This window comes from Alexandromys fortis, unplaced genomic scaffold, assembly GCF_014885135.2.
Source record: "Alexandromys fortis isolate MF-2015 unplaced genomic scaffold, M_Fortis_MF-2015_v1.1 scaffold_348, whole genome shotgun sequence".
Taxonomy (NCBI): Eukaryota; Metazoa; Chordata; class Mammalia; order Rodentia; family Cricetidae; genus Alexandromys; species Alexandromys fortis.
In genome coordinates, this window is record NW_026068223.1 from 135,881 (window position 1) to 158,267 (window position 22,387).

At 49.2% G+C, this 22,387-nt stretch overlaps 1 protein-coding gene across 2 annotated transcripts; it reads right to left on the reverse strand.

The window, feature by feature from the left end:
- Positions 1-3,619: 3,619 nt before the first annotated feature.
- Positions 3,620-10,354, reverse strand: Krt2 (keratin 2). Of its 2 annotated transcripts, XM_050130595.1 has the most exons (10): positions 10,084-10,354; positions 9,677-9,999; positions 8,577-8,791; positions 8,234-8,294; positions 7,640-7,735; positions 6,837-7,001; positions 6,447-6,572; positions 5,520-5,740; positions 4,442-4,476; positions 3,620-4,353 (listed from the first exon to the last, which is right to left on the reverse strand). In XM_050130595.1, the coding sequence occupies exons 1-10, from the start codon at positions 10,352-10,354 to the stop codon at positions 4,013-4,015; spliced, it is 1,854 nt and encodes a 617-aa protein (XP_049986552.1). In that variant the 3' UTR covers positions 3,620-4,012. The 2 variants fall into 2 exon arrangements, with proteins under 2 accessions (XP_049986552.1, XP_049986550.1); XM_050130593.1 differs by having other exon boundaries at positions 9,677-10,354.
- Between the last annotated feature and the right edge of the window lie 12,033 nt (positions 10,355-22,387).

Here is a 22,387-nt window from a genome sequence, read left to right on the forward strand (position 1 = left end):
CTAAGTGCCCCTCAGTCGAAGAATGGATAAAGAAAATGTTTACACAATGTAGTATTACTCGGTGGTTAAAAAAAATGACATCTTGAAATTTGCAAGCAAATGGATGAAACTAGAAAAAAAAACACGCTGAGCAAGACAACCCAGACCCATAAAGACAAATCTAGTATGTACTCACTCATCAGTGGATATTAGACATAAAACAAAGGATAACCATCCTATATTTCACAATCCCAGAGAAGCTAAGTAACAAGGAGAACCCTAAGAGAGATAAATGGATCCCCCTGGGAAGGGGAATTAGACAAGATCTCCTGGGAAAATTGGGAGTGGCGTGGGGGGAGGGCAGAAAGGAAGGGGGAGGGGAGAAGGGAAAGGAGTAGGAAACATGAGGGAATAAGATGGTTGAGATAGGGGAAGGACAGAAAGGAGAGGAAGGAAAGAAATATCTGTATTGAGGAAGCCATTATGGTGCCAGTGAGAAACCTGGCACTAGGAAAATTCCCAGGAATCCACAAGGATGACCCCAGCTAAGACCTTAAGCAGTAGTGGAGAGGATTCCTGAACTGGCCTTTCCCTGTAATCAGATTGATGGCTACTTTAATTGTCATCATAGAACCTTCATCCAGCAACTGTTAGAAGCAGATGCAGAGATTCACAGCTAAGCACTGGACTGAGATTCCAGAGATCAGCTGAGGGAGGAGCAATAATATGAGCAAAGGGGCCATGACCATAATGGGGATACTGACCTGAGCTGGTGAGAGCTCACTGACTCTGGACTGATAGAGGGGGGAATCTGCATAGGACCAAACTGGGCCACTGAATGTGGGTGATGGTTGTGTGACTTGGGCAGTCTGTGGGGCTACTAGCAGTGGGACCAGTATTTATCCCTAGTGCTTGAACTGGCATTTTGGAACCCACTCTTTTTTGGAGAGGTACCTTGCTCAGCCTAGACAAAGGGGGAGAGCCCAGGTCCTGACTCAAAGTGATGCATCAGAATTGGTTGATTCCACTTGGGAAACTTTACCCTCTCTGAGGGGTGGATGGGAGTCTGGGGTGGGGGAATGTGAGGGGAGTGGGAGGAGGGCAGGAAGCAGGAACTTGGGTAGGAATATAAAATGAGAAAAGATTGTTTAAAAAATTAATATTAAAAAAAGAGCCCACTGAATTTCAAAGCACCAACACAGAGTCTGCAGAATGCAGTTCTCACACTGCAAACCCAGGAGCACCTGGAGCTGGGTAACCATGTGGATTTCTTGAATCCTCCACACTCCTCTATGATGGGAACTCCAGGGCGCTGCAGCTAAGAGCATGTATTTTTAAATAAGCACCTAAACGACTTTGATATAGGCAATGAGTCCCAGAGTGGCCATTGCACCAACTGTATTCAGCTTTGCAAGAATAGTTTGTAAACTTCACATCCATCCCTACCTAGACCATGAACTTCCTGTAGGATGTTCTGCCTTTATCTCCGTGTGGTCAAACATAGTTCCTCACCTCCATCGTGGTGTGAGACATTTATCTAAGTGGAATGAGAAAAAAATTGGAGCAGCCTATGCTCACACTCATGCTCAGACAAGTCTTAAGCCTCATCACTGACTCTAGGTCCCAAATCATTATCGCTGGGAAAATTAAGGACACACAGACAATGTTTTTCTTAGAGGCTCTCTCAGTCTGCCCCTCTGAAATCATACAGTTTTAAATAAAATTTGGGAGGAAAGGCAATTGTCCCAATGTCACACAAGAACCTCATTCCCAGTATGAGGCTTTCTCCTTTTCATAATGTGAGTTCTCAGCGTCAGAGGGCCTCCTGCAGAAGGCTAATGGGAAGGGGAGGTCATGAGATGGAGGAAGCCAAAGACCTGGCTGGATTCACATGAGGGTTTATAGAAGGAGAAAGGAAGGGACAGAGGCCCCAAAAACCTCACAACACCACAAGTGTAAATAAATCTTTGTTTCTGTTTTCTTTGAAAATGGAATTCACACAATCCTGCCTGGACCTCTCTGCCTTCCAATGCCCAAAGCACGGGAAATGGATCTTTGAGGTAGATGGAAATAGGACAGGGGTGCGGAGTAGAGACTGACTGGACTAGTAGACTAACCTACCCTACACAGGAGGGGACAAAGAGTCCCTCTGCAAAGTTGTCTCTTACCCAGCCACAACCTCTGGATGCCTCAGGCTGTGCCTGTCCGGCAACATTCAGGGCTGGTTTGGCTGCTAGGAGTACAGTATAAAAGCAGCTAGAGTCTGAGTGGGCTGTCTCCTTGGGAGCACCAAGAAGCTGGGAATTCAAGGACTAAGACGCTTGTCACTGAGAGTGTTCGAAGGAAAGTGGTGCCCTGCTCCGCCACGCCTCACCTCTCTACCCCTCAAAAGTTACCTGTCCTGAAACTCACTCTGTAGACCAGGCTGGTCTTGAACTCACAGAGACCCGCCTGCCTCGGCCTTCCAAGTGCTGGTTAAACCCACCTCCTGGCCTGGACTGTTTTCTTGTCTAAAGTAGAACTTCAAATTCCCTTACCACTGGAGCACCCTTCCTGGTCATATACCTGGGAACTAGTTCCTGCTTATGGCTGTGTTTGTACCACGAGTGTACCATAAGGCCACCTACCCGCAATCACTCTTCCCAGTGCACAGACTTACTCCATAGGCCTCTCCACCTGCTGTGGTCTGGCCAGTTCTCAGCCCTGCCCTGAGAGTGTTCAGCCTCCTCTGTTGCCACTTTGTCCCTGCAGCTCTTGGGGCACTCCTCCAAGTGCGTTGCACTCTTCATCCCAGATGCTCAGGGATGAAGTACCTGTTCTTTATGAACACCTTCTGCATCGGCCATGCTCTCCCGCATCCCCTGAGGGTGGGACGAGGCACTCAGCAGGGTCTGTCTTCTATTAGCTATGGCCATATGAATACCAACCCAAGCTGCCCAGCCATTCCTCGTCTCCCTGGAAGCTCCAGTGGGGCATCAGGGCTTTGTGAGGAAGGAGCTGAAATCATCTTCCCACCTTCAGAAACTCATGGTGAGAGGCACACCCCTGGGAAGGGGAGCCCCTGGGGTGTCGAGACAGGACTGCTCTGAGGTGCATACAGGAGCAGATTTTTCTGGAGATCCCACTCGGGTGTTCTGTTTTAGCCTGGCCAGGGAGGTGGCTCTCACAGGGACATAAAGCCGGCCTGTGCCAGCACGGAAAGCTCAGCAGTAATGGGCTGGGTGGCTGTCCAGGGCTCAGCTGGCTTGCCCCGTGGATAAGTAACTTCAGAGCAAAGCTCTTGCCTGAAGCGGAAAGGGGGCACTCTGTGGGACATCCTTTCCAGAAACAGTTCTTCATCCAAGAAAAGAAATTTTCTATAAATTCCCCTAGCTTATCACCTGGGAAGGCCACGGTCCCCTGTCTAACAAATCCTTCCTGAAAACGTTGCAGCAAGCTTGACTCCAAGGCCGTCCCCGGCCTCCTCCCACTATAGGAGGAAAACCTCCTAAGCACTCCAGCCACCTCCCTCAAAGACTGGTCTCTCCCCCAGGAGTCCCACTTTTACCACACCCAAACCTCCTTTCCCTGTGGACCCCACCTCCACCAGAGTTTGACATCCAAGAGACATTACACGATATCAATTGCAAGTGAAGTTTATTATGCAGACACCCAGACCACAGCCCTCAGAAAGTAGAGTCCATTCAAGAGGCTATGTACACAGAAGCATAGTTTCCCCGGACCACTGTTGGGGGATGGAAGAGGGAGGCTACCCTGCGGTCCTCAGCAGAGCACATCTGGAAATGACTGCCAGATGGCAGTGCAAGCAGACCAGGGGTGGGACATGGCTTGGAGACACACTTGGACAACACAGATTCATTCCTAGAACACAGCGTGTGGCTCTGACTCTAACTGTTTGTGAGAGATCTTTCATCACCCCCTCTTAGAATAAATGTCACCAGAGCTGGATTACAAAAATTGGGGTTGCTCTGAGTAAGAGATACAGAGATTCAGCTGATATTCTGGAAGCAAAGGGTAGGGAGAAGACCCATCTCTATCTAAAAGAGAAGGTCACCCCGGAGCCACAGCTTTCCCCTGAACCAGCGCCTCCCCTTTCAGAGCCAGATACTGCGCCCCCAGATCCAGACCCGCCCCTAGAGCCTCCTCCAGAGCCTGAACCTCCCCTGGAGCCGCCTCCAGAGCTGTATCCACCTCCTCCAGAGCCTGAACCTCCCCTGGAGCCGCCTCCAGAGCTGTATCCGCCTCCTCCAGAGCCTCTGCCTCCAGAGCCATAGGAGCTGCCTCCTCCATAGGACCCTCTTCCTCCAGAACTTCCTCCGGAGCCAAAGCCAGCCTTGGATGCCACCGATGAGGAAATGGTGCTGCTTGTCACGGCTGTAGGAGAGAAGATGTCAATCCAGGAGTTCTGACCATCTCTACCCTCCACTGCCCCATTAAGACAGGTACATTCCCCACTACGTACACACAGACACGTTGTCACTGATTTCTCCAGTCATCCTGTCAGGGAGAGAGAGAGCAGAATTGTGACTGGACATCTGGACTCCGTGGGTGAACAGAGTTGTTTTACGGTGTGCACCTACTGATGTGGAATTGAGCTACTTCAGTCAGCCATGTCATGTCATCTACGCTGACAGATGGGAGGATGACAGAGGGGCTGACAGACCCCATACTTATCTACAGCCTCAATCCCTCCTGAGATACTGCTCCAAAAAAAAACCCTTGCACTGTAGATCCAGAGCGGCTCCAAGGCCAAATCTCTTCTGACTGTACCCTACATTGTATTTACAGCCACCTCAGGGACTCTGATCTCCAGAATCATTGCCACACCCCATTTCAAAATGAGGTTGCACCATGAACATGCAACAGAAGGAACTGCAACTCTGTGAAACGGCCCCACCCCCGCCCGAGACCCTGCTTCCTGTTTCCACTGAAGCCTTGGCTGCTTCAGCCCAGATTCGGGTGCCTGCCAGCTCCTTCGTGGGAACAGTGGGCACTGACTCTCAGAAGAGTACAGGAAAGGCGGCTCCTTTGTTATGCTAACTACTGGTGCCCAGGGCTGCAGACACTCAGGGCTTTTCCCTCCCAATAGCTTCAGCCACCTCAAGTCCCTACAGATGCTGATGACAGAGGAAACAATGGAAACAAAGGAAAAAGTGATTCAGTTTGTCATTCTTAAAAGAACAAAGTGTGTCCCTCCAACACATTTGATGCCATCTCCCCATTCGGAGCCAAACTGTGGAAGGGAAAGAAGCTAGTCACTCTACCTTCAGTCTGACTACCTATGTTCCTGTCATTTGTTTTGTCTTTTAAAGACCAGGATGTTTCCATTGTCACCTAGTTTAATGTCTTGTAACAGGTCCTGTCCACCTTCTCTATTGATAAGAGAACAATGCTGTCACTCTCGTCCTGAATGTCTGCTTGGAGAAGCATACTGATGCCAATCTCACTGTCCAGAGGCCCTGCCCAGCCTTCAGTTTTCTCTCCCTTTGCTCCTGCCCTGGCTCCAGGAGACAGGAGAGTGTACACCACGACACCCTCACCTGCACTCCTCGCCCTCCAGCAGCTTGCGGTAGGTGGCAATCTCCACATCCAGGGCCAGTTTAGTGTTCATGAGCTCCTGGTAGTCACGCAGCAGCCGGGTCAGGTTCTCGCGGGCCTGCTGCATGGCCTCCTCCAGGTCAGTGAGCTTGGTCCTGGCGTCTTTAAGGGCGTGCTCTCCACGCTGCTCCGCATCTGCAATGGAGTCTTGCACACTCTTGCACTATGAGGAAAAACAGAGTAGGCTCAGCATGCTGGAGGGGATGAAAGACAAGACACGCAGTTGTGGGAGATCAAATCGCTGGCCCTGGAAGTCTTGGGGACTCCCTTTGGAGCTAACAGATGTTGCAGCTGTGCCATGACTTGTAGCTGCTGTCCCTGACCTATCTTCCTCCCACAGCCCTTTGACTGGACCCATAGGCTTTCGCTGCAATGACCACGACCCTCCAAACTCAAGAACTCATCATCCATCCAATTCTCTGCAAATGAAGAAATGCTATTCTGCAGAACTCCTGCTACCTATGAAGCAGACTCTGCCCCAGAAATCATATCCTAAGCCAATGTCCAACAAGGACCAGCTCCCTCCCACTCACTGGCTTTCTGTGAACACAGTCAGCACAGCTGCTGTCTAGGGTCTGTGCCATGATGGAACAGGAAGCTGTGTCTGCAGTCACAGCAAGCCGAACAAGATCTTGCTGTATTTGCTGTTCCTCCCTTTGAGTCAAGCAGTGCTTCCCCTTTGCTGATCTTCACTTCAGAATGTGTCTTGAACTACTCTAAGGGTCTTAAATAGCATTGATCTGGAGGAGACTGGGATTGGTGTAAACCGGATTAGAACTTCTCAGTTTCTCTTCTGTCCCTCTATCCCTCCCCTACCCTTTGGGGGAGATGACAAGGGGGAGGGACCTATCCAGAGCCCCAGGCCTCACCTGCTTTTTCACGTGGGATATCTCCCCTTGCAGCCTCTGGATTGTGCGGTTCAGCTCGCTGATCTCCATCTTGATCTCTTTCAAGCTGTCCCCATGTTTCACGGCAGTGACCTGGAGTTCTTCATACTGACAAGGGCAAAGGAAACAGTTCACAGGGACGTTCTGTCTGAGCAAGGCTTAGCCTGAGCTAAAGAAGACCAGTGACAGGCCAGGGATGAGCAACAAACCCAAGAAACCATCTCACATGGCCCTGAGGATTCAGTGCCATTCTCTGTACTATCTTAGGAATGATGCTCAACTTCCATTGGACAAACACTCCAGTGCCCTACCTGGACATGACCTCGATAGGAGTGAGGCCAGTGTGGTTCCCTCTATATCCCCAGGACTTGCCTTGCTGTGGTACAGCTCCTCTGACTCGGTCTTGCTCTTTTGGGCGATGATCTCATATTGACTCTGAACCTCAGAGATGATGCTGTCCAGGTCAAGGCTTCGGTTGTTGTCCATGGACAGGATGACATTGGTGTCAGTGACAGTCTGTTGTAGCTGGGACAGTTCCTACAACACACACACACACACACACACACACACACACACACTAATTAACCACAGTGTTCCGCCCACAGCTACAGTGAGAGGCCTCCCTTCCCTGGCATTGAGGAAATGTGAACTCTCAGACAAAGCATGCTTTGGGTGAGATGAAAGTGGTATCACCACAGGGCTATCCTCGGGGTGGAGATGACGGCAGAAAAGTGTTCATGGGCACCCTAGTAAAATGCCTTCTCCACCATGCCAGTGGGCCCCAGAAAGAACCTGGCCCATGGCAGATTCCTGTAAGTTTCCTTCCTATCTCAGAAGTGGACTGGGGAGTGAGCAGGAAGCGTGATGCATTCTAACCACTGGAGTTTAATAGGCACAGTATCATGGAGTATAAAGGTCTCTTCCGAAAGCAGTGGACATAGAGGTGATGGAGAAAAGGGACTTTGACCTGGTGTTTCCAAACCTCACATGACATCAAAAGAAGTTCCACTCCCCCCAACCCTGCTCTAGGGAAACCCCTTAGAGGACTGCAATGACCTCACTGCGTTGAAATCAGGCAATCAACAATCCCATCCCAGCAGACTTTTCAACTGGAAAGGACTTTTCTTTAGTGGGAAAGGTAGAAAGTAAGGGTCTGTGGGGACAGCTTTCTTTACCACATCATAGAGTGTTCTCAGGAACTCAGCTTCCTGCATCAGTAAGTCCACCTTGGCCTGTAGCTCGGTCTTGTCCATGTAGGAGCTGTCCACATCCTGCAGAGAAGTTAGAGGCCTCTGGAGCAACTCACATGGCCCCCTGAGTGTGTCCCAGATTCTCTCTGCTGCCTCCACCTAGTCCCTGCTAGTTAGCTGCCTCCAGCATCCCAGGCACTTCCAGATGAGCTGTGTCTGCATGGACCCTCATTTAGCATATAAACTAACATGCACCTCTGTAGAGAGCTCCATGCCTAGATCAGCTGCTCACACAGCCCAGCATCATGACGGCTTGTAGTGAGCTGAACCTTACTGACTTCTGCCCTTCCTGATTGAGTCATGTGTGTTCCCCCAAATAGGAGAGTTGGCTTCTGTACCCGTCATCATTCTTCATGCCTCCCATTCTACTCGTCCATCCAAAGTCTCCTGAATTTACCTGGATTGTTCTCCAAAACCCTTACAGGACCTAGACTAACACTTTGCTTTCTGGAGTCCCTGTAGACATGGCGAGGTGTACAGCGGTCCTACCCGCCCTGCCTAGGGCAGGCTCCTGCTCACCTTTTTAATCGTCACAAACTCATTCTCCGCAGATGTGCGCTTGTTGATTTCATCCTCGTACCTGTTGAGCCCCCAGAAGACAACAGCAGTTAGACAGCTCTGGTTGGCCAGCTCCCTTCTTTCCCTTTTCTACTGGAAAATTAAGCTCTCTTTAAATGCTTAGATTAAAACTATGAAAGTAACGTTCTATTCATTAATTCAAGCGTATATAGCCCCCAAACCCTGACTTCTTTGTCATCAACAAAGATGCCCCTCCTCACCACCTTGGTGCACCCGTATAACTGCTGCTGAGAGATCAGCGAATGGATGGCTATCTCTACTCGGGGTTTCTATTGTCACCTACTTCTTCTTAAAGTCTTCCACAAGATCCTGCATGTTGTTCAACTCTGAGTCCTGCGAGGTTTTTTCTGCAAACAGCCTATCCACCTGTTTCTTGAGCGTGCTAATATAGGCCTGGTAGATGGGGTCTAGGTTGGTGGAGCGGGTGCCCACATCCAGCTGCTGTAGAAGCTCCCATTTGGTCTGCAACACCTGGTTCTGCTGCTCCAGGAACCGAACCTACAGTGACCAGGGGAAGAATACATAAGGTCCAGGTCACCTGTTACACCAGTGAGCCACTCTTGCCCCCAGGAACCCCTGCTGCTGCTCTGGGAGATGCAGAAGCCACACTGCTTCACCCTCACCATCCGAGGGAGGCTGGGTTTCTGAGCCCTCCAGCCTCACCCATGGGCTGTAGAGAACCCGCTCTGCTCTCAAAGCTCTCTGCTTCCTCACCACGACTTCCTGATCCCTGCTTCATCCGCAGCTGCTCCCTAGACTCCAGGCATTTCCCTCCCCCATCCTAGTACTCTGCCAAGGTCCCATAAATTCCAGAGAAAACAAAAAGCAGGCATCTGCTGGCCCAGTCGCAGATGGCACCAAATAGAGTCCCGGGGTGTGGGCAGGGCTCCTCCACCTGAGATTTAAGAACCTTGTAAATTCCTGTCTAATTCAAGGCAGAGGAACCAAGACAGTAACACCCCAAGGTGACACCAATAAAGATTTTATGGGTCACCAAAATGAGAATGATTCTCTTGAGGGATAGGGTTCTATTAGTCACCATACTATTGTCACTCAGGGAAGACAAAATCTACCCTTTCTCGCGATCACCTTCCAATCCTGCTGTCACCTGGCCTGACACGCTCTGTTACTACTTGCCTATTTCGACTTTCCTATGACATCAAACTTTTCTACAAATAGTATCTATTTGGTCTGAAAATCAAAATGAAAAGCAGCAGTTGTAGAATGTGTGGTTCCCAAAACCAACATCTCGCCAGTTTGGAATTCAACAAGGCCCTGGCGTTGATGGCCACACAAAGACTACTGAGAGAGTCCGGCGTTTCCTTCTCATCCGGCACGCAAGCGCAGCATCTCATCCCAGAAAGATCCGCCTCTCCGACTCACCTTGTCAATGAAAGAGGCAAATTTGTTGTTGAGAGTTTTGATCTGTTCCCGTTCCTGAGACTTCACGTTCTGGATCTCTGGGTCTACTTTGACATCAAGAGGCTGCAAGAGGCTCTGATTGACGGACACTTCGTGGATGCCTCCACCAGGGAATCCTCCAGGCCCCCCAAAGCCTCCAAAGCCCCCGCCGCCGCCTCCAAAGCGGCCTCCGCCAAAGCCGCCTCCACCGAATCCACTGCCTCCTCCAAAGCCACTGCCTCCTCCGAAGCCACTGCCACCTCCAAAGCCACTGCCACCTCCGAAGCCACCTCCGAAGCCACCGCCTCCAAATCCTCTGCTTCCTCCAAAACCAGAGCCACCTCCGAAGCCACCGCTGCCTCCAAAGCTGCTGCCGCCTCCAAAGCCACTGCCACCTCTGCCACCAAATCCACCACCGTAGCCAGCCACGCTAGTAGAGATGCTCTTGTACCCTCCAAGGCCGACAAGACTCTGACTGCCAAAGCCACCTCCACAAGAGCCTCCTCTGCCACCACCATGGCGGCTCAAGCAGGAGAAACCGCTGGTTGATCTCCGGCTCCCTCCAGAGACCACAGCTGAACCACTGCTGAAGCCCCGGAATCTGCCTCCTCCTCCTCCGCCTCCTCCTCTTCGAGACTTGCACGTGATCTGACAACTCATGATGGTTTTTGCTCAGCAAGGAAAGTAGAAGATCCGAGAAGATTCAAGGCTGGAGACTGAACTGTGTTGTTGGGAGACTCGCAGTGTCCCCTTATATACCTGCCAACTAGGTGTTGGCCAGCTTGGGTGTGGGCCCGGTTATGCTTGGGTTTGGTCTGCCTGGAAGCTATTCTTGGTGAGTGATTATCAACCTAATGGCCATTAAAACATCTACTAATCAGCTCTATTCCAGAACCTGCTTTGATTGCAAACTCCTGTTTATCTGTGCATCTGCCACGCAATTTGATTTTTGTAAAATCATCAGAAGAGGAGATTAGGATTTGGGTTTCTCAACTTGGAAAGAAAAAATGTCCTGCAAAATGCTGCTCCCTGTTATGGAACTACCCATGGGAAGCTAGTCACCACCCAGGCCTGTGTGGTCTTACAATCAAGGGAGGGAGATGGGTTTGAGACTCTGAGAGGGCTCATTCCAACGTTCCAGCTCTCTTGCTTTCCTGTGGCCCAAGGAAGAGGAGTAGAGGGGCAGTCTCTACATACAGTGACTGTGGTGAAGAATCAGCTTTTGCTGGTAGATAAACTGGCCTCCCATGTTGCAACAGTGTAGCCATTTCTCAGAGTATCTCAGACCCTTTCTTCCCAGACACCGTCAAACAAACACAGCCAAACTCTAGGGAAGGGATCCTTTTCAGCCCTACCTCTGTGAACTTTTATGACCATCAACTCTGCTGCTTTCTGCATGAATGCAGACAGAATGAAGGGTGAAGGGAAGAGTCTGTTCTTAAGTCCCTGTCACTCTGGGCATATGTGAATGTGTTACACAGACTGCATGGCTTTGAGATCCAAAGTGTGGACTGACTCCGCTGCTCAGAAACCATGTGTTGCCTTGTGATTCTGAAGGCAATGAGAAGGCAGGCCCTTCACTGACATTCAAAAATGGGTGAGCATTGAGAAAACCAGCCAGCCAGGCTGTCTATCTGGAGTTTATCCCTTACACCAAATCTAGGCCACCTCTGTTGTCCATGCGGCTACACACACAGAACAGATGCTGCAGAGAAACACAATCAACTCAAAGTCAACTAGGTTTAAACCCCAGTTTTGCCATTATTGGCTGTATGGCCTTGAATTAAACTTTGAGGCTTTGTTGCCTTAACTACAGAGTAGAAAATTGATATGCAATGTTTTGGTAACTATGCTATTATAAATCTGTTATTTTGAGTGAGACAAAGATATTTTCTTTTCCTTTAAACCTCGGTGTGCTAGTCTCTTGTTTAATGGCTTATGTCACACTTTCACTGTTTGTGAGAAATGGCACTGTATAAGTCACGTTGTTCTGTGAGCCTCGGTTGCTCAGTTTCCTCACCTATAGGAAGTGACGGGAGGAGAAAGAAAAGAGGGAGAAAGAAGAGGAAGAGGAGGAGGAAGAGGAAGAAGAAGAAGAGGAAGAAGAAGAAGACGACATGTGAAAGATGCGGCTGCTGTTAATAACTGAAACTCAGTGAATTTTATTTACCCTTTGTTCTCCCCTCTCTCAGGGCTGTGTGGTAACTGCTCAACAGGGGTGGGAGCAGAGATAAGGAACAAGGAACTTGTTGAGCTTTCTGATTTGCAGTAAAAGAATGCTGACCAAAGCAATCCAAGAGTCTCTCGAAGTGTTCCAGTCCGGTTTATATAATTACAATCATGCAAATAAACTATAAAGCTAAAAGCTTTAGAGTCTCAATCCAAAGCCAAATGTGTCACACTATCTATGGACATCTCTAAGCAACGCCCTAATTGTCCATTACTCCACCGTGACTCTGCTGAGGGGGACCACGCGAGCTTCAGAGGGGTCTTAATCCCTAAATGCAGAAAAGGAATGAGCATTTGCCCTGTCATAGTTTTTTTGCCCAGCACTTGATCAACATAAACATTTCAATTTTGTTCTCACCAATCTCCACTGGGCACCTGTCCCTTCTAGACCCAGTCTGTGGTGTATCAAAATCAAAGAATCAAAATAAATAAATAAATAAATCCTCTTCCTCTATTGAAAAGTGGAGGTTAGAAGTAAAGGACTCAGCTGCTACATAAGATTATATTTCTTTGTGTTTCTTTTTAATTTTACCTTTTGAAAAATAATTTCCATGAATTTTAAACATAGCATGTTTTGCATCATGAAAGGGGTGAGATGAGAATTAAAACTAGGACTGGCTGCAGTTTGATGTTCATGTCCATAGGAACCTGTGTTCCAGAGCCTCCCTCTACCACAAGAACATTAGCCTCCTGGTGAAAGCACGGCTCTTTTCTCTCAGGACAGCAGGAATCCTGCTTCCAGCAAAGCCCAAGTCTCTGGTGCTTCTCAGAGGTTTGCATACACTGTCTGCTGGGCATTGGAACAGAAGCCTGAGCCCTCGGTGGAAAGCAGAAAGGAGCTGGTTCTCAAGCCCACAGAAATGAAGCCTGAGCAGGTGCAAGTGCTGATAGCAGGAAGAGGTCCTCCACTCCACAGCTCCTTAGGAGCGCACTCCTCACAACCTCCTGGGCACAATCATTCTCGTGGTGTAGTGATCTTGTCCCTAGACTTATGCAGGGAAGAGCCAAGGTCATATTCATCTTTACCAGAAACTTCCATCTCCCATCATAGGCACCCAGGAATGATCCAGTGACCAAAATCTGATTTCTCAGGTTTGGTTTGGGACTGCAGGCTGGCCCTGGTGCAGGACTACAGTGGTGACCTTGTCTGAGTCTTGCAGCCTCCCCTGTAGTCCCTGAAGATCCCACTGCAGGAGTGGTCGCAGGTCTGTGCCTCTAGCAGAGTCCCTTTCTGTAACTTCCACCAAGTTCTCATCTCCCTTTCCCAGCGTCTGTGCCTTAACTGCAGTGTTTAAAGGGAAAATAAACCACAGCCCTCCTCCTCCAGCTCCTGATCGCTGAAAGTGGCAAAAACCCAGAGTGGAGCCAGTCGTGTCCCTTGATGGCCAGCATGCCCTCACTGCCTGCAGCCCCCTTCTGAGCACCAACATGCTGCTCCAGAGAGCGCATAGCAGCACCAGTGGCTGCAAGGAAAGGTGGGACAGAGCCTGGCAGGCTCCCAGCTGGAGCCACTTGCTCAACTTCTTCCTCCAGGGCCTTGCTTTGTAAACGATTATTCTAAACTGCTTACTCAGTCCAAGTCCCAGGCCCTGACCCAGTTCCCCATCCCAACGCTAGCCTCCCCCGCCCCCCGTGTCTTACCTAACCTGTTCATTTTTTAGTAGGTTGAGCTCTGTTCACCCTATTTTCTGAAAAATAAACAGATGGCTGATGTTTTTAAGGGGTCCTGGTCAAACTGGCTGTTTTACTGGGAATGCTACCTGGCACTTCCCATAAGCCTCGTTCTGCAGGACAGTTCCCAGAATGAGGACATTGCAGTACACACATGCCAGGCTTCTGGAGAAAGTGAGTGTGCAAGCTTCAGAAACAGAGGGACAATGAGGACAGGGGCAGGCCCAGTAGCCAGCAAGCATTTGATGTATGTTTGTGGAATGCAGTAATTAGTGAAAAACAAATCAATAAACCAATGAAAGAAAACACCAGCACAGAACCTTGTTTAAACTTGGTAATGAATGAATGTCACTTCTTTCCCTTTGCTGTGAACGTATATGACATATGTAATTTAATTTTGTGTGTGTGTGTGTGTGTGTGTTTTGAAACAGGATCCCATAACCCAGGCTAGCACTAAGCTCAATGTCCTCCTTCTCTAGGCTTCCAAGTGTGAGGATTACAGGCATGTACAGCCATGCCCAGCTTTCTGGCCCAGAATACTGTATTCTGTATTGTGGATTTATTCGCTACATAGTGGATCTGCAGCTGCATCAACTCCGTTTCCTAAAGGTTCGTGGAGACCTGTGCCCTGTTGGCTAATATGCTGACATGGTGTTTGGCCTCATGTCCCCATTCTTGCAGAGAGAACGGCAAAGGGTTAGCCATGGACAGCTCTGCTATTCCAGCACCAAACCTCCTTCCAGCCACACAGTTGATCTGGACCACATTCTCCCTGCCAGACCCAGGTGCTTGCTCTCATCCATTTCCTACAGAGCCACTCAAACCTGGAAGAACCAGGTCGTCGGATATCCCACCCCACCCTAGTCAGAATCCGAACAGAAGCATCGTCACAGTCACGGGCTTATGCTGTCTTTGTGGGTCAGAGGCTCCCCAGACTCTTCCATGTTAAGGGTTACCCTCTTCTCACTCAGCCCCTCAAAAGAGGGGAGCTCTCCTACCAATCCCATACCACACTGCCACCACCGATGGTCATAATTCACACCTGGCCTCCCCTCCCCCAGCACCAGTGGGAAGAGCTCCTTCTTCTTGTCAAAGTTTCTCTATAGCCTCCGCAGGGATTATTGTAGGGAGGCTGGTGGAGTGATGCCCTTTCCCCCAAAAATGAGTCAAAATATGTATTAAAACAACCTTTATTTTAAAAACCTAGATCCAAGCAATTCCCACTTCTCAGTGTAGCAATAAACTTTTTATAAACCATCTAGAACAGCCACAGACTTCATCCTGGGGGAGATTTTTGCTGTAAGGACTTAGGGAAAGGCAAATGTTCAGAACTCTTCGAATAACTTTTTGTTTCTTGACTTCGAAAACAATGGATCTTGATAATTCTTCTTTACAAACCTTTTAAATCCAAAACAAAACAAAACGTAAAACATAAATGAAATCATTGCTAATTGAGCTATTAAAAATAAAGCTAGTACAGTCATTAACCCTGGATGTATTAAATTTATGACCCAAATTACACTTTTATGAGCTTCGGGCACACTTCACAGCCCATCAGGTATTCAGAGAAGTGTGTTCATCTCAGGTTAGCAGACTTTTACAACGGAAGCTGTGTGGTAACCCAGGAAGAGCGTGTTTAGGAGCAAAGGTCAAGTCCTTGTACCAGAGAGCAGAGGTATCACCTGGATATGTCACCTCACTCAGCCCCATTCATCACCTGTGGTCTGCAGGATTTAGTGACCATGGGAGACCACTGGAGAAGGTGTCAGGGGACCTGAGTCCTCTGACTCGTGACCACTAGCCTCGCCATTCTGGACTTTGGGTTTCTCCTCTGTGAAATGTGGGTGCTGGGCTACAGAGCCAAAGGGTTCAGATACCAGCCATGCTTCAAGAACGTTCAGAGATGAGCCCTTTGGAGAGCTGGAGCAGATCTTGGACAGATCATGCAGAGCCACCCTGCTTCCAGTCGCTACCAGGCAGGTTCAAAGGAAAGGTGGACCGCAGGGACTCCGAGGACGGGACAGGAAGGAAAGCAGCCAGGTGTCACCAGCCGGGGATGAGCTTTTGCCTGTGGGGTGGACAAATGACCTGAACAGACAAGCTTCCTTGTGTTCAATGTCCCAAACTGTGAGCTCCTAGCATGTGGTCATCTCAGATCCTTCACAGAGTCTAGAGCATATCCATACAGAGGCAACTCTTCGGAACTCCTTTTAGCCTTCAAAATGGAGCTGAACCACCCTGGCCCTGCTTTGCAGCTCTAATCTCCCTTCCTCAGCATCTTCTCTAAGGCACTGGCAAGGGGTGACTTCACCTCTTCTTCTGGGGTACCACAGCCATCATGCAGGAATACTTGAAAGAAATTTCTAAATTATTGGAGTTTCTGGCAATATATAATCATCTCCCAGCCCTCTCCTCCCTCAGACAACCAGACTGTGTGGGCCGCTCACCTCAACACCTGCCTTGTTTGGGTCTGCATGCGTTCGCGCTGTGTCTCTCACAATGAGGAAGACCCAAAGATGCAGGTATCACCAGTGTCTGAGCAGAATCCTCACTGCAGGTTTGCCTCCACGCCAGTCATTCACTGTCAAGCAGAAATAATGCCTCTCTGGTAATAAAAATTATAATGTCAGAATTTTTACGATGAAGATATTATAGCAGGCTTGTCCAGGCAAATCCATGAAGCCAGATCATTGCCAACATACATTATCCTTGCCCTGGATAATACAGATGCTGGGAAGCAAAAAGAGGGCCTGTTTTCACCGAGAAGATCTCCCCAGACCCTCCCACTCCACAGCAGAGACAGAATCTGGAGTTACTGTTCCCCAGAAGCAGAGCAGGAGGCAACTGGCTGAAGCGGCTGCGCCTCTTCTCTCTGGCATCCTTGGTGGAACCTGTGTGTGCTCTCATCAGATCAGTAGCTCCTGTGTGTGTGTATGTGTGTCTGTGTGTATGTGTGTCTGTGTGTATGTGTGTCTGTGTGTATGTGTGTCTGTGTGTATGTGTGTCTGTGTGTATGCGTGTGTGTGTGTTTATGTCTGTGTGTATATGTATGAGTGTGTGTATATGTGAGTGTGTCTGTTTGCATGTGTCTGTGTGTGTATCTGTGTGTGTTTTTTCTGTCTGTGTATGTATGTGTGTGAATGTGTGTATATGTGAATGTGTGTGTGTCTCTGTCCGTGTGTCTGTCTGTGTGCATATGTGTATGAGTCTGTGTATATGTGAGTGTGTCTGTGTGCATATGTGTGTATATGTGAGTGTGTGTCTGTGTATGTATGTGTGTGAATGTGTGTATATCTCTGTCCCTGTGTCTGTCTGTGTGTATATGTGTATGAGTCTGTGTATATGTGAGTGTGTCTGTGTGCATATGTGTGCATATGTGAGTGTGTGTATATGTGAGTGTGTGTCCACTTTCCTACTCCCATTCTCAATCCACTAACAGCCCCGTGAGAAGAGAGTCATGGAAAAGTGGGGCACGTGGACAGGGGAGTTTCTCCAAGGTATAGGGTCTGTGCCCAGGACATCTGTTTATGATGCTCATGGCGGGGACATGCAGCATCTCTGTGGACTCCAGATGGCTAGTGGTACAGTGTGTTCGCCCTCCTGACCTCTACAACCTGCCCTCCTCCTCTCCCCAAGACCATTCCAGTCCAGCCCTGCTGTGCTGCCAACCCTGAGAGATGTCTTTATTCTTTAAGCTAGTGCTCCTTGTTCTGTCACCCACAGATTTGCCTTCATGCCCCCTTCTTCTCTTATACCAGGTCCTAAGTGTCAAATAGCACTTGAGATTCTCAGATCGCAAATGTCTCAGCTTGGTTCATAAGCAGGAGTCCCTGGCTGGACTCTGGGCAATCTGTATAAAATCGAATGCTGACCAGGAGAAGAAATCTGTTCACAGGCTTTATGACCTAAATATAGGCGCCTCTGTCCTGAACTGCCCTCACTTTCCTGCTGCTCCAGGCCATGGCTCCAAGAACCAACGTTAGCACATGGCAGTACCCAATCAGATCCCGATTGGCTGTCCTTACGTAGGCTGCTGCTCCCCAAGCACATACCAAGACACGTGTGGAAAGAACTTTGCTGTGTCTGGATTCTCTTGGTTTCTGCTCACACCCCAGAGGGTGGAGATGCTGGGTGGACCAGCACAGATTGGGAGGGGCTGCAGGGAGATTTAAGGACACCGGATTAGGAGAGAGGCTCTGTAAGTTATCAGGTCGACTGTGAGGAAGAAGAGTCTCAGGAGTCCAAACGCCACAAACGTGAAGGGACAGGCAATCTTGTCATCCTCCCTCTCTGTGAGGAGGGAGCACCACTTACCTCCTATTGGCTGTGTGACATCAAAGGAAAGCACCATGGTACTTTCAAAGGACGTGTTTCAGAGGCCCCTGTCCTGTTGACTTTGGAACACAAAACCATGTTGGCCTGAGTACAGTGCCAGTGTGACGACAAAGACTTTACCAAAAGAGGTGATGGCCATCTTGCCCCAAAGCCCAAAAGTGAAAGTCCAGGCATAAAACTGGGCTGCCACGGCACCAAAGGGAGTACCCAACCTCCCTGGGAGGAGGTCACATCAGCTGAGGGAAGATTGCAAGACAGAGCGTGAAGCCCTGGATTCAGTATTCTTCAGAAGAAGAAACTGAGGACGGACTAGGTGAATGAATGTCCCTGGGAGGGAAGGACAAAGCACCTGGGAAGCAGGGAGCCAGTGTCTGCTGCCAATGGGAGCTGGCACCTGCTGAGACTTCTGGTGCTGAAGGATGAACACATTTGCCCCCTCCTCCCTCAGATTTGGTCTCTTACCAAACAGCCTCTTGGACTCTCCCTTCTCATCCTTCCCCCCTAGATGAGCCCTGCAACACGGAGCCCAGCTCCTGCCTGGGAGTGCTCCACCTACAAGAGATACCTGTCCCAGTCCCTGGCCTCGCCCTGCAGTACTGCTGCCTGGCACCATGGCCCTCTGAGTAGTTTGGTCCCATCCTGAGTCATAGAGCATCACACTAGATCAGGCAGGACTCACTAAGAGCAGATTTCGCCTTTGTCCCAAACTTTGGCACCTTTCTGCTACCCAAGGCTGAGCAGTCATGCTCCCCCTCCCCCCAGACATCAGGAAGGGGAGTTGCCCAGGAGTGGAAGGAGCTTTTTCTTATCATTTGGGGCTTCTCTTTGCCCCCCAGGCCCAGCATTTATTTTTCAATGCCTGTGGTGTCCCCATGGAAATGATTTTTTCTATTTGTTTGTTTGTTTGTTTGTATTTATTTATTAAAGATTTCTGTCTCTTTCCTTGTGGCCACTTCCGGGCTCCCTTTTTGCTTCCTGCTTCTTCACCATGTGAAGAGCTATCCTCTCCCCTCTCCTGCTCCCAGGATATTCTGTTCAAGCACATGTCACAAGGCAACCTTGGGACTCTTCTTGGGACTATGGACAAGATAACTCTCTGATTTTGAGTTGCTCTGTCTGGCATTTTTGTCACTGTGGTGCAAAGTAACTAACAGACAGACAGATAGACAAATGGTTAGACAGACAGAAAAACAGATACATGCATACATACATACATACATACATACATACATNAGTAGGATCAAAAACCCATTGCCATTGTTCTTGAGGTCTCAGTAGTCCTCATTGTCTGCTATGTTTAGCAAGACCAGTTTTATCCCAGGCTTTTTCAGACCCAGGTCAGCTGGCCTTGGTGAGTTCCCGATAGAACATCCCCATTGTCTCAGTGTGTGGGTGCACCCCTCACGGTCCTGAATTCCTTGCTCGTGCTCTCTCTCCTTCTTCTCCTGATTTGGACCTTGAGATTTCAGTCCGGTGCTCCAATGTGTGTCTCTGTCTCTGTCTCCTTTCATCGCCTGATGAAGGTTAATATTCAGGAGGATGCCTATATGTTTCATGGAAATGATTTTAAGGGATTATCTGTTTCGAGGAGAAAGCTCCTGGCATAGGGCCATATGAGCATACCAGCAGTCCTGTCCTGAGCTCAGACTGTCCGCAGGAGAGTTGATGAGAGGGGTGGGGATGCGCCAACCCTAAGCCCTGCTCCCATTGTGCAGGACACATACCCACTCTGCACAGCTGGACTGAAGCCCGCCTTCATCACGTAGTCCCCTCCTGACTGCACAAGGGTGAGCCAGCCCTGGATGGCCTTTGTTTCCTGACTGTGGAGAAGAGAGAGCAGTGCCAGGACTAGCTAAAGGAACATCTCACCTGCAACATCCAGCACGACTCCAGTGCAAATCATGTGCTTCACCTTACCCATGATTGGCACACGTCACAGAGCCACTTGGAAGTTCCAATCCCATGATAGCAAAATGAAAACACCCAGATCTCCTGGATGTCATCTCGATGCCTGATGGTGCAACCCTTACCCACGGTGTGCAAACCCATCTCTCAGCCCCCCCATTGCCTGCAACATCTGCCCCTTCTTCCTACCAATCCCAGCTATCTTTGGGTTCCCTAACCACTGGGCAGGTGCCAGGCACCCAATCATTATATGGCAGCTGTAGCAAATGGGCTCCTAATAATAGAAGGACTTTGCTTTTTTTTTTAAGATTCTGTGTGTGCATGTGTGCGCGTGAGTGTGTGCGTGTGTGTGAGCACACGCGCTCACACTCTCATGGCACATTGAGGCCAGAAAAGGCAGTCCGATTTGCGCGGAGCTGGAGTTACAGACAGCTGTGAGCTGACCAGCATAGATGCTGAGAACTGAACTCTGGTCTTCTGCCATGCCACCTCTCCAGCACCACTTTTGCTTTTAAAAGAGCTTTTTATTCAAGTTTTAGCTGCACATATTTATGGAGTACAGTGCAATAAGTCAATATGGGTGACCTGTATGTGCTGATCAAGCACAGGCATTAGCATTTCCACTCAAAAGAAGACATTTGAGTGCTTGAAGACACAGAGAAATGAAGGGCAGGACACATCTCTTGTCCATCAAGGAAGTGGAACCCCAGGTGCACGTCATCCCACACTCAGTACCTTCTCAAGGAGGAAAAGCAGGGACAGGACCCCCTTCATGGTGTCTGCAGGTCACCCTTGTATATGTCATTTTCCTTGACAACCTCCTCCTAAAATGATCACAATCAGTACTAAAGCATTTCACCCACAATAAAGTCTCTAAAGAGCAAAGGCTGAGGACTACAGACCCCATATCTGTCAGGGAACCCCACTTCTGTCAGTTCCACCCTCTCTGGCCCAAGTTCCCCCACTGTGGGACAAAAAGAAGCTGAAGCTTTCTGTCCCTTGAAGGACTCTCTCCCTTCTGGCCTCAGCACAGATGTCTCAGAAACCTGGCAGAGATCCCCTTAGGAGCTTGTTATCATCACATTTAAGAGGAAGAGACCAAGTTCAGTGAACCATGGAGGTCGGTGAGAAGACAGGATTCTGGCCCAGATGCTCCCTCCCCGACCTGTGCCAGTCCAGACAGCACTAATTTCACAGCCAGAACAAAGGCGCGGGAGCCTAATGAACTCCGCAGTCAGCACTCAATTACCCACGATGATGGACGGTAGGAAGCATACAGCTGTGTCCTCACAGCTGTCTAAATCTTTCATTGTGGTGCTGATTCCCCTTGGGGCTGTCAGCCATACCTCCATACTGGCTTTCCTGTAGACAGGCGGGGAGAGGGGCCCAATCCCCACCTCAGCAGTCACAGGTGACAGCTTAGCCATGAAATGACTGCATTTCTCCTGCTCCTGCTAAACATGCACTGTGATGCACGTGGCCGACTACAAGTACCAATGAGGTGGCACAAGGCTTCTGGCATGGCACATCGTCTGCAAGTCTGATGTCTTTACCACGGAACTCCCTGTTATCCATTGTAAAGAGAGGATGGATGAGGACATGCGGCCAAACCAGAGCATTTCCCCAGGAGTCCATAGGCTTTCTCTCATCCCAAACACACCTCAGCAGTTAGCACAGTGGGGATTAAGACACAACTGTTTTGTCGTACACTCATCATGGGCCATCTCGCCTGAGAATCATTTCATTCTTTCTTCAGGAACATAGAGATAGGCATCACTAGCCTGGAATGTTCTTTCAGCCTCACCAGGACACGAGAAAATCAGCTATGCTGACAGCAGGAGAGACTTACAGCAATGGCCATATTGCATAAAGAGCAGAAATGTTGAGTGTGAGACAGTATGGGGTGTGGAAACGGAGCACTCAGCCTAGGCCCTGCCTCCCACACCCCTTCTCCTATTCTGTATAATTGAGGTCAAATGGGCTCCTAGATCTGGGTCAAAGTCAGATCTCTAGAAGGAACAGAAGCTAGAATTCTTGAGTCCCCTGCCAACAGAATAAAGGGATTGAACAACAGGTGTCAGCAGAGACTTTCGGTCATCCAAACTGAAGATGTTTAGATTGGGGAGCTGCTTGCATAGAGCTCGGGGTTGCAGGCTTTCGGGAGTCATCCCTTATGTCGGGTGGGCTTTCTGCTTCTGAATTATCCCTGTGCCATGTAAGTAACCCTTCATCTATACTCCTGTTAGTAAGCCTGAAGAAAAAAAGCTCCTTGGCTCACAAAATTAGACATTGGTACAATTGCTCTTTGGTCTTCGTGAGCTCCCTTTTCTGAAGTGAGTGTGTGCGCATGTGTTTGTGTGTGTTTGTGTATGACCATCCAGACTAGATATTGACTTACAAGCCCTTTTTTAAAGATGAGAAATGCCTAGGGATCCTGTCTACCCACTATCCCACCTCCACCCATGACTTCAATTCACCTTCCAAGACCAGATAAGCTTTCTTCTGGACTGGTGAACCAGAGACCTGTACCACGGGTCCTTTCCTCTAAGTCCT

Excerpts from the sequence above, each read along its gene's own strand:
- Krt2 (XM_050130593.1), bottom strand. The coding sequence starts at position 10,354 with ATGAGTTGTCAGATCACGTGCAAGTCTCGAAGAGGAGGAGGCGGAGGA. Across the intron at positions 6,573-6,836 it reads AGGAGCTGTACCACAGCAAG|TATGAAGAACTCCAGGTCAC; the intron begins GCAAGTCCTGGG and ends TGCCCTTGTCAG. Across the intron at positions 4,477-5,519 it reads CTGGAGGGCGAGGAGTGCAG|GATGACTGGAGAAATCAGTG; the intron begins GTGAGGGTGTCG and ends TCTCCCTGACAG.